This window comes from Garra rufa, chromosome 13 (genome assembly GCF_049309525.1).
Source record: "Garra rufa chromosome 13, GarRuf1.0, whole genome shotgun sequence".
NCBI classification, from domain to species: domain Eukaryota; kingdom Metazoa; phylum Chordata; class Actinopteri; order Cypriniformes; family Cyprinidae; genus Garra; species Garra rufa.
The window spans coordinates 37,198,003-37,211,449 of record NC_133373.1 but is presented as its reverse complement, the minus strand read 5'-3'; the positions used below and the strand labels follow the sequence as shown (position 1 = coordinate 37,211,449).

The 13,447-nt window shown below is 33.7% G+C and overlaps 2 protein-coding genes across 2 annotated transcripts in view; both read left to right on the top strand.

Moving 5' to 3' along the window:
* The first annotated feature begins 831 nt into the window (after nt 1-831).
* mgst3a (microsomal glutathione S-transferase 3a) lies at nt 832-4,669 on the top strand. Its single transcript, XM_073816524.1, has 7 exons — nt 832-938; nt 1,403-1,428; nt 1,911-2,035; nt 2,694-2,767; nt 4,018-4,075; nt 4,172-4,244; nt 4,369-4,669. The coding sequence occupies exons 3-7, from the start codon at nt 1,919-1,921 to the stop codon at nt 4,509-4,511; spliced, it is 465 nt and encodes a 154-aa protein (XP_073672625.1). The 5' UTR covers nt 832-938; nt 1,403-1,428; nt 1,911-1,918; the 3' UTR covers nt 4,512-4,669.
* A 2,524-nt stretch (nt 4,670-7,193) lies between these two features.
* Nucleotides 7,194-13,447, top strand: part of ipo13b (importin 13b) — a 57,301-nt gene continuing 51,047 nt past the window's right edge. The window contains exons 1-5 of the mRNA XM_073852795.1: nt 7,194-7,753; nt 8,000-8,042; nt 10,000-10,106; nt 10,466-10,547; nt 12,081-12,258. Of these exons, the coding sequence (XP_073708896.1) occupies nt 7,688-7,753; nt 8,000-8,042; nt 10,000-10,106; nt 10,466-10,547; nt 12,081-12,258 (476 nt within the window). The 5' untranslated portion in view covers nt 7,194-7,687. The remainder of the gene's footprint in view (nt 7,754-7,999; nt 8,043-9,999; nt 10,107-10,465; nt 10,548-12,080; nt 12,259-13,447) is intronic.

Genomic DNA, 13,447 nt, shown 5'->3' with positions numbered 1-13,447 from the left:
TATTGGTTATATGGGTAATTCCATAAATAGAAGTTGTTTTCCGTGAAAAGTCATTTTTTCCGATGCCGTTTTTATGAATGAAAAGTGAGTCCTTGAAGTAAATTTTATTTCACAGCTGTAGAGTTAGAAAATAATAAAGGCTTTAAAATATTGCAAAATTTTAAAAATGTGTTCATGCTTGAAGGCAAGTGACTGATTATCAAGAATATGTATATATAATGTTAGCTTAAACACGTTATGATAGTGTTTAGCTGTCAGCATTTAAATGTACAACTATGCAGATACGGAGAGTACGGGATTGCCAGGCTCCACATTTAAATGATATGTTGTTAAATAATATGAAACTGAATGTTCATGCTGCTAACATTGTTTATAATGTTGCAATTATAATTTTTCTCAGTTTCTGATAAGAACGAGGCAGTAGAGGAAATAAAATATAATATAAAATGAGCTTCAGCGGAAGTTTACGAGCTGGCTTATCTTTATACGGAAGTTGTAAAGAACGCTCCGTGCATAACGTCAATTATCGCAACAGAAAGGAAGATACAGTAATATCTCTCCTGAGAATTGGTCATTTTGCCCTCAACAAATCACTTCAGACAATAGGAAAGCATGATTCGGGTCAGTGTGATAAGTTTGGACTTCCAGAAACTGTAGAGCATGTATTAATCAATTGTAAGGCATGAAAGAGAAAGAATTAGGTTAAAAATGACTTAATTTCTGTTGGTATAAACTCTTTAACTTTGTAATTGTTTTGACAGTAACAAAGTTATATAGGGGAATATGAAAAGTTAGATTTATTTTCTCTCTCTTCCATTCTTTTTTATCCTAAAGTCAATGCCCCACACTCCATCCCAGTAGATGGCGTAATATGCACCAAAAGCTGGTTTGCCAATCACCATTAACATAAAAGAAGAAGAACAAGCATAAGATATATGGTTAGTAGGCTTACTCTTTAAATCGTAAACATCATATGCCTTTCTAATTTTTGATGCCCTGCTTCATTGCAGGGCTCTCAGTTTTGTTGAAATAATAGATCAAGATGTTCAGGATAATGTAAACTCGTATTTATAAAGTTCTAAGTATGTATCAGCCTGTTTTTTTTATGTTAACAATCTTATTTTTTTTTTGTTAACTGTGCAACTTTTATTACTTTTTCACTATAGCCCTACTGTTGACGTACATTTTCTTTTTTATCCCAGATTTGTAAATGATAAAACAGAACTGTAATATGCATATTAAAAATACTTTGTACATTGTGGTCGTGCTGATTTGCATATATTTATTTTTTAAAACATGTTTATTAAAATAACTTTTTAAATGGTTCCATTGGAGTTTAACCCTTTACCCATAAGCGTCTCATTTACTACATGATCTTTGTCCTTTGGCCTCCGCCCTCCAGATAACCAGCACAGAAGCACAGGACAGGTAACGAGCAAACTTACAAAATATTTTTAAACTTGTTTTGATTGTCAACATTATATATAAATGATTGTGTGTGTGTAGATAGAACAATGTGAACAAATCAAAATAATGCAACTAACAGCAAGATCACTGACTTTGAATTTTTTGCTTTTACACACTTTGTAAAAATAAGCATGTGCGCAGGAACAGTTTTACACGAGATGTGCATTGTTGACAACTATTTGAATGAATTGACTTTAACTTTACCGCAGCTACAGTAAAGTACTGATCTTTTTATTTTGTGCATTTGATAGTAACTAAAGTCTACTTTGAGTTCACTGCATTATCACAGACGAAGATGACTGAGCACATTCTCATTTATGTCCCAAACCAAACTGTAATCAGCATTGAATAGAGATGTTGCACATTTTCTAGTCCTTCCATGCTGTACACATATGTATGTCATCTTCACACACAGATATGTGATATTTTTGTTTTCTCCTCAGTCTTGAAGATGGTGGTTTTGTCTAAAGAGTACGGCTATGTGGCTCTGACCGGAGCGGCATCGTTTCTCCTGATGGTTCATTTGTCTCATAAAGTGGTGAAGGCTCGGATTAAATACAATGTCCAGGTAACTTAACAGACACTAATCACTGCACATGCACTGATAATCATCGGTCTGTTTACATTAATCCTGTTCTGTATACACACAGTTCAGTCATCTATGGGAGTATCAGTTGAATTGACTGAAAAATGCAGGTAGCGAAAGCCACATTTGTAGAAATTATATGCAGTGTATACAGAACTGAACTGAACAACTAGTTGTTAATGACACATTTAAATGCATGTCATGGTGCAAGAAATCACAAGGACGAAGGTACGTCTTAACTCAGTGTTGCCAGATCTTGATATAAAAATTGCAAATGAGAACAAGCCTATAACAAACTTAAATCCAAACACGTTATCTTAGATTTAAGCCACATACCAAAATATTGTGATATGCACCTGCCTGAGATTTAGTGAGAATAGAAATGATATTTTAGTGCAGTGGTTCTCAAGTGGTTTTGCTTCAGGACCCAGATTTTATATTGGACATCAAGTGGCGACTTAAAGTACCAAAACTCTTTGTTGTGAAAAAGTTAACAAATGTCCCTAAAATCAAAAATGTATATAATGGTAAATTTAAAATCTATGTAATGCATCTTTGATATGTTTTGCTAAAAAGATTTTGCTTAATGGTTTTATTTGTAATTTAGCCCTAATCAAAGAAGAACATATTTGTTTTTTAGTATCCGACAATGTACAGTGATGATCCAGAGACTGGTCACATATTCAACTGTATCCAGCGATCGCATCAGAACACGTATGTACAATATGGATCACTCAGGAAATACAGTCGAGGTCGAAAGTTTACATACACCTTGCAGAATCTGCAAAATGTTAATTATTTTACTAAAATAAGAGGGGTCATACAAAATGCATTTTTTTTTTCATTTAGTACTGACCTGAATAAGATATTTCACATAAAAGATGTTTACATATAGTCCACAAGAGAAAATAAATTGAATTTATAAAAATGATCCTGCTCAAAAGTTTACATACACTTGATTTTTCAATACTGTGCTGTTAACCTGAATGATCCACAGCTGTTTTTTTTGTTTTTTTGTTTAGTGATAGTTGTTCATGAATCCCTTGTTTGTCCTGAACAGTTAATCTGCCTGCTGTTCTTCAGAAAAATCCTGTAGGTCCCACAATTCTTTGGTTTTTCAGCATTTTTGTGTATTTTAACCCTTTCAATGACTGTATGATTTTGAGGACAACTGAGGGACTCATATGCAACTATTACAAAAGGTTCAAATACTCACTGATGATTCAGAAGGAAACACAATGCATTAAGAGCCTTAATTTGCAGCCACAATGCATTAATTTAAAGATGAGGTTAAATTGAACTTATTTTGTCTAAGTATCTTCTGAAGGTCAGTTATAAATGAAAAAAATATGATATTTAGGCAAAATAAGAAAAATGTACATCTTCATTCTGTTCAAAAGTTTACACCCCTGGCTCTTAATGCATTGTTTTTCTTTCTAAAGATGAAAAGATGGATCTCAAAATCATACAGTCATTGTTAAAAAGGTTTCAAAAACACATAAAAGTTGAAACACCAAAGAATTTGTGGGACCTGAAGGATTTTTTCTGAAGAACAGCAGGCAGTTTTACTGTTCAGGACAAACAAGACACTCATGAACAACTATCACTAAATTAAAAAAACACAGCTGTGGATCATTCAGGTAACAACACAGTATTAAGAATCAAGTGTATTTAAACTTTTAAGTCATATGTAAACATGTTTTATGCAATTCAGGTCAGTACTAAATAAAAAATAACATGCATTTTGTATGATCCCTCTTATTTTGCTTAAATAATTAACATTTTGCAGATTCTGGAAGGTGTATGTAAACTTTTGACCTCAGCTATATGTGTCTGTGCATGGCAGATCTTATATTACAACTAAATATTAAAGTTTCCTTTACAATAAATATTAGCTTATAAAAAAGTGAATGTTGTGTTTTTTGTTTTATTACTTATCATTTGTGATTATTATTGTAAAACAGAGTTGAACTCTTGTCGCCATTCCTGTTTCATTTATCTGTGGGAGGGATTCAGCATCCAGTGAGTACAGATTCAAGCTTTATTTACCCTGCAGGTGCACTATAAAAACACATGGAAACTGTAAAGTGAACTCTTTGTTGTGTTTGTGCTTCTCAGCGCCTGGCCAGTGTGTTGGGAATGATCTGGATCGCCAGTCGGGTGCTGTACGCTCGGGGATACTCTACTGGAAGTGAGTCTCTTTGTACCTCCACAGGACTGATCTGTGTATATTAAAGACAATTAAACTGATAGTATGAATACAGATCAAAACTAGCTAGTTAAATGTGTTTCTGTATTGTGTTCTGTCTTGTTAGAGCCCAAGAAGCGCCACCATGGGACGTTCGGTTTGGTTGCTTTGTTTGGTCTGTTTCTTTGCACGGTGAACACTGGGAGAATGATGCTCGGATGGGACCATGGGTTAAAATGGGTCAAATGGCCCAAATGTTTTAAATTGTGAAAACTGCCTTTACATTTCAGTACAATTCTAATTCTACATTCTGTAAAATGACTTAAACACTCATTTTCTCTGTTGTGAAAAACAGGCTCTCTTCACACTGCAATTTGCTGTGTGTACATTTGTGCTTTAAATAAACTGCACAAAACTTATAAAGTTCAGTTCAGTAGCATCATTTGAAACATGCATACTATAACAACCAAGTGCATAAAAATTGTTATGAGTTGTAATTTAGCATAATTGAGGCACTGTTATAGTTTTTTGTATATAGTTTGAATTGGTTTAATGGAATTTTCAGTTTTCATTTTAATTTTGGTTAAAGTTTTAGAAATTGTGTTGTTTTTGTTGTAATTTTTATTAGGGGTTCAATCGTGTAGCGCTGAAACCCTATTATAATTGTTAGAATGGCCAAGGATCAGCAATTTCCACATGAAACTGATCATGCAGATCAAATCGTAAGTTGTAGAGACTTGAAACTTGGAGGGATGGTAGTACTCAGACTGCCGACAACGTCACCAAGGCACGCCTCAGATTCGATCGTGAGCCTGGCGAAAAAACGTTTGAAAGGGGCGGGGCAACTTTTAGTAAAAATGCCTATGACTCCTGAACAGAATAAGATATCCTCACCAAACTCAGAACAACTTATGTAAGAGCTCAATCTAATGTCACAGGACAAAAATCGTGGAACCTGGCCACTTGGTAGCGCTGTAAGAGGAAAAAAATGGCTATAACTACGCAACCATCTGTCCTATTAACATAAAAATCGCTGTACACGGTCTTGGTCCAAAGTGCGACAAGTGTCTCTAATTACATTTGTATATCTCAAAAAACATGGTCGCCATTGGCCGATGAATTTTGAGCACCTATTAGACAAGGTTAACGGAGGCTGATCAAAATGAAACTTGGTGGGCCTGTTTGGCTCACTGCCCCAAAGGTCTGTAAGAAATATGAAAGAAATCGGTGATATCGCATTTTTACAAGGCCATAAATGATTGTACATTGTGTGTTTTTTTTTCACAATATTCATAATATAGGATTGGACTCTTTATTCCGGAAAACTTTGCCTCTAGAACTACTGCCATCAATCAAATCGTTTTTTAATCGATTGAGAAAATGTAGAAAATCTACTTTTGTGAACTTGTTCTAGGTTTTTCTCTTAATCTGAAAAACAAAACAAAACACTGCAGTACAATTCTCTGGACTCTCTAGGTCAATAATTATCAAAATAATGTTGAAATTTACACTTTAGGAAGCCATAACAGGGTCATTAAGAACTGGGGCCTGTCCAAATTTTCCTCAAAAGCCTATAAAGCCTAAAGGAAAACTCAAAACTTCACAAAATCTGGTGAGCACATGTGACAGGTGATTCTAAACGAGCATGCAAAGTTGTAAGGAGATTGGACCTTTAACTGTTAAAAACAGGACAAAAGGTCACAGGACAAAAATTGCAGAGCTTGGCCACTTGGTGGCGCTATAAGAGGAAAAAATAAATAAAATGGCTATAACTACGCAACCATTTGTCCTATTAACATAAAAATCGGGGTACATGGTCTTAGTCCAAAGTGCGACAACTGTCTATAAGGACATTTGTGTATCTCAAAAAACATGGTCGCCATTGGCCGATGAATTTTGAGCACCTATTAGACAAGGTTAACAGAGGCAGATCGAAACGAAACTTGGTGGGCCTGTTTGGCTCACTGCCCCAAAGGTCTGTAAGAAATATTAAAGAAATCTGTGATATCGCATTTTTACAAGGCCATAAATGATTGTACATTGTGTGTTTTTTTTCCACATACACGCAATATTCATAATATATGATAGAACTCTTCATTCCGGACGACTTTGCCTCTAGAACTACTGCCGTCAATCAAATCGTTTTTTAATCGATTGAGAAAATGTAGAAAATCTACTTTTGTGAACTTGTTCTAGGTTTTTCTCTTAATCTAAAAAAAAAAAAAAAAAAAAAACACTGCTGTACAATTCTCTGGACTCTCTAGATCAATAATTATCAAAATAATGTTGAAATTTACATAACAGGGTCATTAAGAACTGGGGCTTGTCCAAATTTTCCTCAAAAGCCTATAAAGCCTAAAGGAAAACTCAAAACTTCACAAAACCTGTTGAGCACATGTGACGGGTGATTCTAAACAAGCATGCAAAGTTTTAAGGAGATCGGACTACAGCTGGTGCTTTTATAGTCATAACTGTTAAAACACTGTGGTAAATTACCTGAATTTGCCAAAAAATGCTTTTTTTAAATGATAAATTTAGGTGCTTACAGGCTTGCTAAATAATGTCTTTTTTCATATGTGCTTAAATGCCTTAAAGCTTAAATGCCTGGTAATCGCTGCTTTCAGCTATATTTATTGTTTTTAAATGTCTATATAGTTTGTATTCATTTTTATTTTTGTTGTAGGCCTATATCATTTGTTACACTCTCAAAAAGGATGTGTTAATTTTTAACATTTTTAAGCTAAATAAAAATTAGAAATGTGGCTTTGGCAACTAGCTAAAATATAGGTTTAAATGTTCTGTTTATATTAAGTAACAGGTTTTTATGTTTCGGTTTTCTTTAACTCTAATAACCCTGTACCACATTTGACTAAAGGGAAGAATAAAAAACAACAACTAAAATAAGCTTAGAAACGCCATATTAAGTTAATACCAGTCAAAAGCTAATTTATCTAAAGTTTAAATACATGTAAAATTGTGCTTTACTTATTTAATTGTATTAAGTAAAATACACCGTTTTATGTGAGCGGCCTTTAAACGAGATATACTACATTTCCCATAATCCATCGGTTGTCCCGGAAGTGGCGTGGAATACCGTGGCTCCTGGATTTAAACTGAAATGGGCACTGATCCCATGAATAGAGGATTTTAGACAAATAATAACTCCTTTAATGTACATTTTATGACAGGACATGCGTTTGTGAGGTTTCTGTGAAATTACCGGTCACTCAGTGTTTCGCGCGCGCGTATTTTTTGAAGCGTTATTTCAGTCGTTTGTTTACTAAAGCTGAAACACACCTCAATTATATCAAGTGTCACTACGCGATCCGTTTACCTGTCGCTGTAACCTCACCTGTCATCATTCCCGCTGGCTTTATGTGTCTTCATACTGCAGGCAGCTTTTAGGCTCGTATTTTTAGCGAGAAGTTGATTATCAGTCGCTCAGGATGAACTGGGATCAACAGTTGAGCTCCATCATCTCCGATGCTGATGGAAGTGTCGCAAAAATGAGGGTAAGACACTATTTTAAGACTAATAATTAGATAAAATAACATTTTTTGTAGCCTACATGTGTTCAGTTTAGTATGTTTGCAGATACTAGCCGCTAGAGTGCGCTCTTTATGACTGTTGAATGAATTAAAGCGACAGTGCAGTAAAAATAAAATTAAGTCGTTGTTTACTCACACGCATGTTATTCCGAATTGTTTTGTTGAATACAGCTTTAATTTAGCTCAGTTATTAATATTGTGTCTTACAAGGAACGTCTTACTGCTCATGGAAGATCTCCCAGAGGAACAGAAGGTAAACTTATTTTCAAATGATTACTAAGTTCATTTATGAAACATAAATAATTTTTGGCAAATGGGGAATGTTTTGTTATTGTTTTCTGTTCCTAATCTAAAAAAATAAAAGGAAATTATATATAAAATATATAAAGGGACTGAAGAAGTTTTTATTAAAAGGTTTATTGTCAAAATATTCAAAAATACTACATATTCTATTTGGGAGCATTGCTAGATTAGTATATTTATACACTGTTAGTTTTTAATGAATGTTTTAAATTATTTGAAGTAAAAAAATTATTTTGTTATTTGTGACCCTGGACCAAAATAGCACTGGTGTATTTGTAGCAATAGCCGAAAAAACATTGTATGGGTCAAAATGATTGATTTTTCTTTTATGCCAAAAGTCATTGGGATATTAAGTAAAGATTATGTTCCAAGAAGATATTTTGTAAATTTCCTACCTTACCATATCAAAACTTAATTGTTAATTAGTAATATCAAAAACTTTAGGTAATATGCATTGCTAAGAACTTCATTTGGACAACTTTAAAGGTGATTTTCTCAATATTTTTATTTTTTTGCACCCTTAGATTCCAGATTTTTAAATAGTTGTACCTCGGCCAAATATTGTTCTATCCTAACCAAAAAAAGCTTATTTATTCAGCTTTCATATGATGTATAAATCTCAATTTCGAAAAATTTACCCTTATGACTGGTTTTGTGATCCAGGTTCAAATTTTTTTAAAAAATTACTATTTAAGTTTTATTTACTTTTATTTCAGTTTTGTTTTTAGCCTCCTGAGACCCTGCGACCTCATATGAGGACATTACATTTTTGCCTCTTGCCACAAAGATAGTCAAATTTGTAAATCTTAGAGCAGTTGGCCACATTTAGGGACACTGCCCCCACCATCTTGTGGTGATATCACAACATTACACCATTGTCAGTGAGAAGAAAATGGCTGGAATATCAGCAAAAAAGTTCTACACCAGTTTCCGAAAGAAAAAATGACCCAGGTAAAAAATCTATTCAAATTTTATGAATGAAACAAATTTATTTATGTACAATACTGTCTCTAGTATCATATGGGGATTAAAATTTGACATATTTTAGTAATAGTAACACTCTAGGACATCAGTAAATGTGAAGCACTCGTTTGAGGACATTGGGACTATATAATGTTATTTATTCTACCATGTGGTTAGCTAAACTTAGGAATATTTAGATGGATAGCAATAGCATTGAAAAAACAACATTTGTCTGTGTGTGTGTGTGTGTGTGTGTGTGTGTGTGTGTGTGTGTGTGTGTGTGTGTGTGTGAGCAGAGTAAATCATGGTAAATCACACTTGAAACATGGTAAATCATAGTAAATAATACTACAATATGGTTTATCAAGGTGAATCATGCTAGAATCCTGATAAATCATTCTAGAATGACAACAAAATATGTTATCATTACAGCGAAACTTTCATTGTCAAGAGCAGAACGACTGCTCATGGCAATTGCAGACAACTCGGAGATGGTGGCCTTGAAAAACCCCATGCGTTGCAGAGCACAAGGCTATGGTGGCCGAGAGAGCTCAGTGCGCTGCAACCTAAGAAAACACATGCAAACAGAAAAAAACGACAACAAATAATAAAAAACATCTTCATCAGTTTGACAACACAGGCGCTGCAAATCCTCGCAATGCAAACACAAATACGGAAACGCGCTGCAAACACAAAAATGCGCTGCAAACACACGAACGTGCTGCAAACAATAAAAAAGCACTGCAAACACAAAAAAAGCGCTGAAAAAGCGAAAGAACAAAGCACCATGAGCTAAATTTCCTGTAACAAATAAAATTAGTATTTAATCATTTAGAATAGGCCAACAAACTTGAATGCAAATGGATTTATTTATGTAATGGATTTAATAAGCCTTTGATTTGTTTAATCAGATTACATGTAATCATGTGTTTTTCTCTCTGTAGATGTGTTTCCGGTCAGAGAGGTCACAGCCGGTGTTGATCTGAAGCCATCTGCGGTTCAGTGGTCAGATCTGACCGCCATCCAGACACAATTACAGCAACAGAGTCAGGTCAGACTAACACCTGCTCGAGTCGCATGTTAACGTGAACAACAGAGATAGATTTTATGTGCTATTGATATGTGTTTGGATCATGTCATGCATTGGTAGGGCCCTATTAAGACAGTTTCAATTTCTATGACTGGATTTTGCTATTTCCAATCCATTTCCACATCGTGAAAAAGTTATAGGGTCCTACACTAGGGTTATTTATCTGTGTTTAGTACTATATTTAGTACTATTTAGTGTAAACCAGGGTAGAATGTGTGTGTTTATAATTTTGTTTTGGAGATTAATGTTCAATATAATAAACTGAATCCAAAACCAGATAATTCTAGAATAACAATTTTTTTTATGTTACTTTGCCACAGGCCATTGAGACTTTAACACAGAGTCTTCGATTGCTGGAAAGAGAAAGAAATGCTCAGCAAAGACATATACAAACATTACAAGGTGATCATCTGTCTCCATGTACTTCAGTTTACTACTATTTAATTATAATTTAGCACTTTCAACTTTTCAACTAAGTAGTTGAGGTCAAAAGTTTGCATACACCTTGCAAAATGTTAATTATTTTACCAAATTAAGAGTGATCATACAAAATGCATGTTATTTTTTATTTAGTACTGACCTACATAAGACGTTTACATAGTCCACAAGAGAAAATAATAGTTGAATTTATAAAAATGACCCTGTTTAACAGTTTACATACACTTGATTGCACTTCACTGCAAAAAATGTAATTCTTACTTAGTTTTTTTGTCTTGTTTCCAGCCAAAATATCTAAAAATTCCTAAATCAAGAAGTTTTTTCTAGATTAAAAAAATACTCAAAATTAAGTGTGTTTTTGCTTGAAACAAGCAAAATAATCTGCTAGTGAGGTAAGAAATTGGCAGATTATTTAGCTTGTTCTAAGCAAAAACTCGCAAAATTTTGACTTGTTTTTTCTACAAGAAAATAATTTTTACTTGTCTAGAAAATCCTTCTTGATTTAAGAATTGTTAGTTATTTTGGCTGGAAAAAAGACAAAAAATTTAAGTAAGAAAAGCATTTTTTGCGGTGTTAATACTGCGTTGTTACCTGAATGATCCACAGCTGTTTTCTTTTGTTTACTGATAGTTGTTCATGAGTCCCTTGTTTGTCCTGAACAGTTAAACTGCCTGCTGTTCTTCAGAAAAATCCTTCAGGTCCCACAAATTCTTTGTTTTGTTTTTTTTAGCATTTTTGTGTATTTGAACCCTTTCCAATAGTAACTGTATGATTTTGAGATAAATTTTTCATGCTGAAGACAACTGATGTCTCACTGATGCTTCAGAAGGACAAAAAAAACATGCATTAAGAGCCTGATTTGCATTGATTTGGATTTTTTTCATTCAGTACTGCCCTTAGGGGCTACAAAAGATACTTACATGTTTCCCAGAAGACAAAATAATTTAAATTAATCCTGATCTTCAAATTCAAAAAGTTTTCACCCTCTGGCTCTTAATGCATTGTGTCTCCTTCTGAAGCGTCAGTGAGTGTTTGAACCTTTTGTAATAGTTGCATATAAGTCCCTCAGTTGTCCTCAGTGTGAAAATATGATTCTCAAAATCATAAAAATGCAGAAAAAGCAAAGAAGCTGTAGAACCTGAAGCATTTTTCTAAAGAACATTAGAAAATTTAACTGTTCAGGACGAACAAGGGACTCACTAAATTAAGAAACACAGCTGTGGATCACTCAGGTAGTATTAAGAAATCAAGTGTATGTAAACTTTTATAAATTCAATTATTATTTTCTCTTTTGGACTATATGTAAACATCTTTTATGTGAAATATCTTATTGAGGTCGGTACTAAATAAAAAATAGCATGCATTTTGTAAAATGATTTGTATAATTATTCTGGTAAAATAATTAACGTTTTGCAGATTCTTCAAGTAAACTTTTGACCTCAACTGTATATAGACAACCTCTGAGGTCATATTAAATCCAGATTCTCTGTTCCCCAGAGGAGCAGAAGAGACTTCAGGATAGACTAGAGGAGAGAGAGCGGGATTTGGATCGGAGATCACTGAGTCCTGGACCAGACCGACGGATCGATCAGTGGAAGAGGGAGATGGATCGAGAGCTGATCAATCTGAGAGGTCAGATCAACCGAGCCACGACTCTAGGAAACCAGGAAGAAAGGTCTGTAATAATTGTTCAGTGACATATTTATAAGCAATAATAATATTGTTCATGTCAACATTATTCAGTCTCAAGACAAGAAGGGAACTGATGCAAAAAAAATGATAAAAAGGTTATAAATTTATTCAAAGTTTTCAAAAGTCATATATATCTTTGCGTATTAAAATAAATGCCACAATTAAAAGAATAGCAGCAATAACAAGAATCACATTATTAATGACTGTTAATTCCATTAATGTAATTTTGATTAAAAGGAATAAACATATTCATTCCCAATTCCAAGTTGTCAATTTAATCATTTGTCAATCTGATCAAAAAAAGCTGCATCAAATATAGTCTAATTAGTCAAATTAGAATTAAAATGAAAGTCAAAGTCTAAGTCAAATTCAAAGCCAGTTAGAGTCTGATCAAATAAAATCTGAGAGAAGTATATCTAGTAGAAATATTGTCTAGGTGCACCCAGTATCAGAGTAAAAGATAGAGAGTGGAGAGAAAGGAGAAGTAAGAAGTCTGAATTCTCCGATCTGTATGGGGTGCGAATTTAGCACTTCTTATACCCTAAAACCAGACAGTACAGGAAGTCTATAGGTTGCCTTTGATGCTAATTTCTATTAAGAACACATTACTCATGTCTCAGCTCGTGACCAAATAAATATAAAAGGTGTTATTAATTTGCACGTTTGTCCACCAACCCAAACTTCCTGTAATATTTAAAAAGGCACATTTACAAAGAAGTACTTCTTGTTCTAAGAACATCAGTCTATGTCGGAGTTGATGATAGATATGATCAAATGTACGAAAATAAGCTACATAGCAACAGCATACAGTCTCATGTCATGTCTTAAAAGGTCAGTCAGGGTAAAACTGTTAGGGCATTGAATACATATTCTCAAAAAGATTATTGATATAAATATTATAATACATAATACAATTAATAATAATCTTAGATATGAATATGCAAATTCTTGTTAATTTTATGAAGTCGACACATCAGGAACTGACCAAATTAAAAGTGGCTTAAAACACCCTAATGTCCATGATAGTTTAGTTTTTATTCATTTCCAGTTTCTAATTTTAATGCTTCAGCTTTTCAAGTAATATACACTAAAATAATAATAAAATAATCAAAATGATATACACTACTAGTCAAGTTTTTTAAAACTTCTGCTTCTCTTCTGCTCACCAAGCC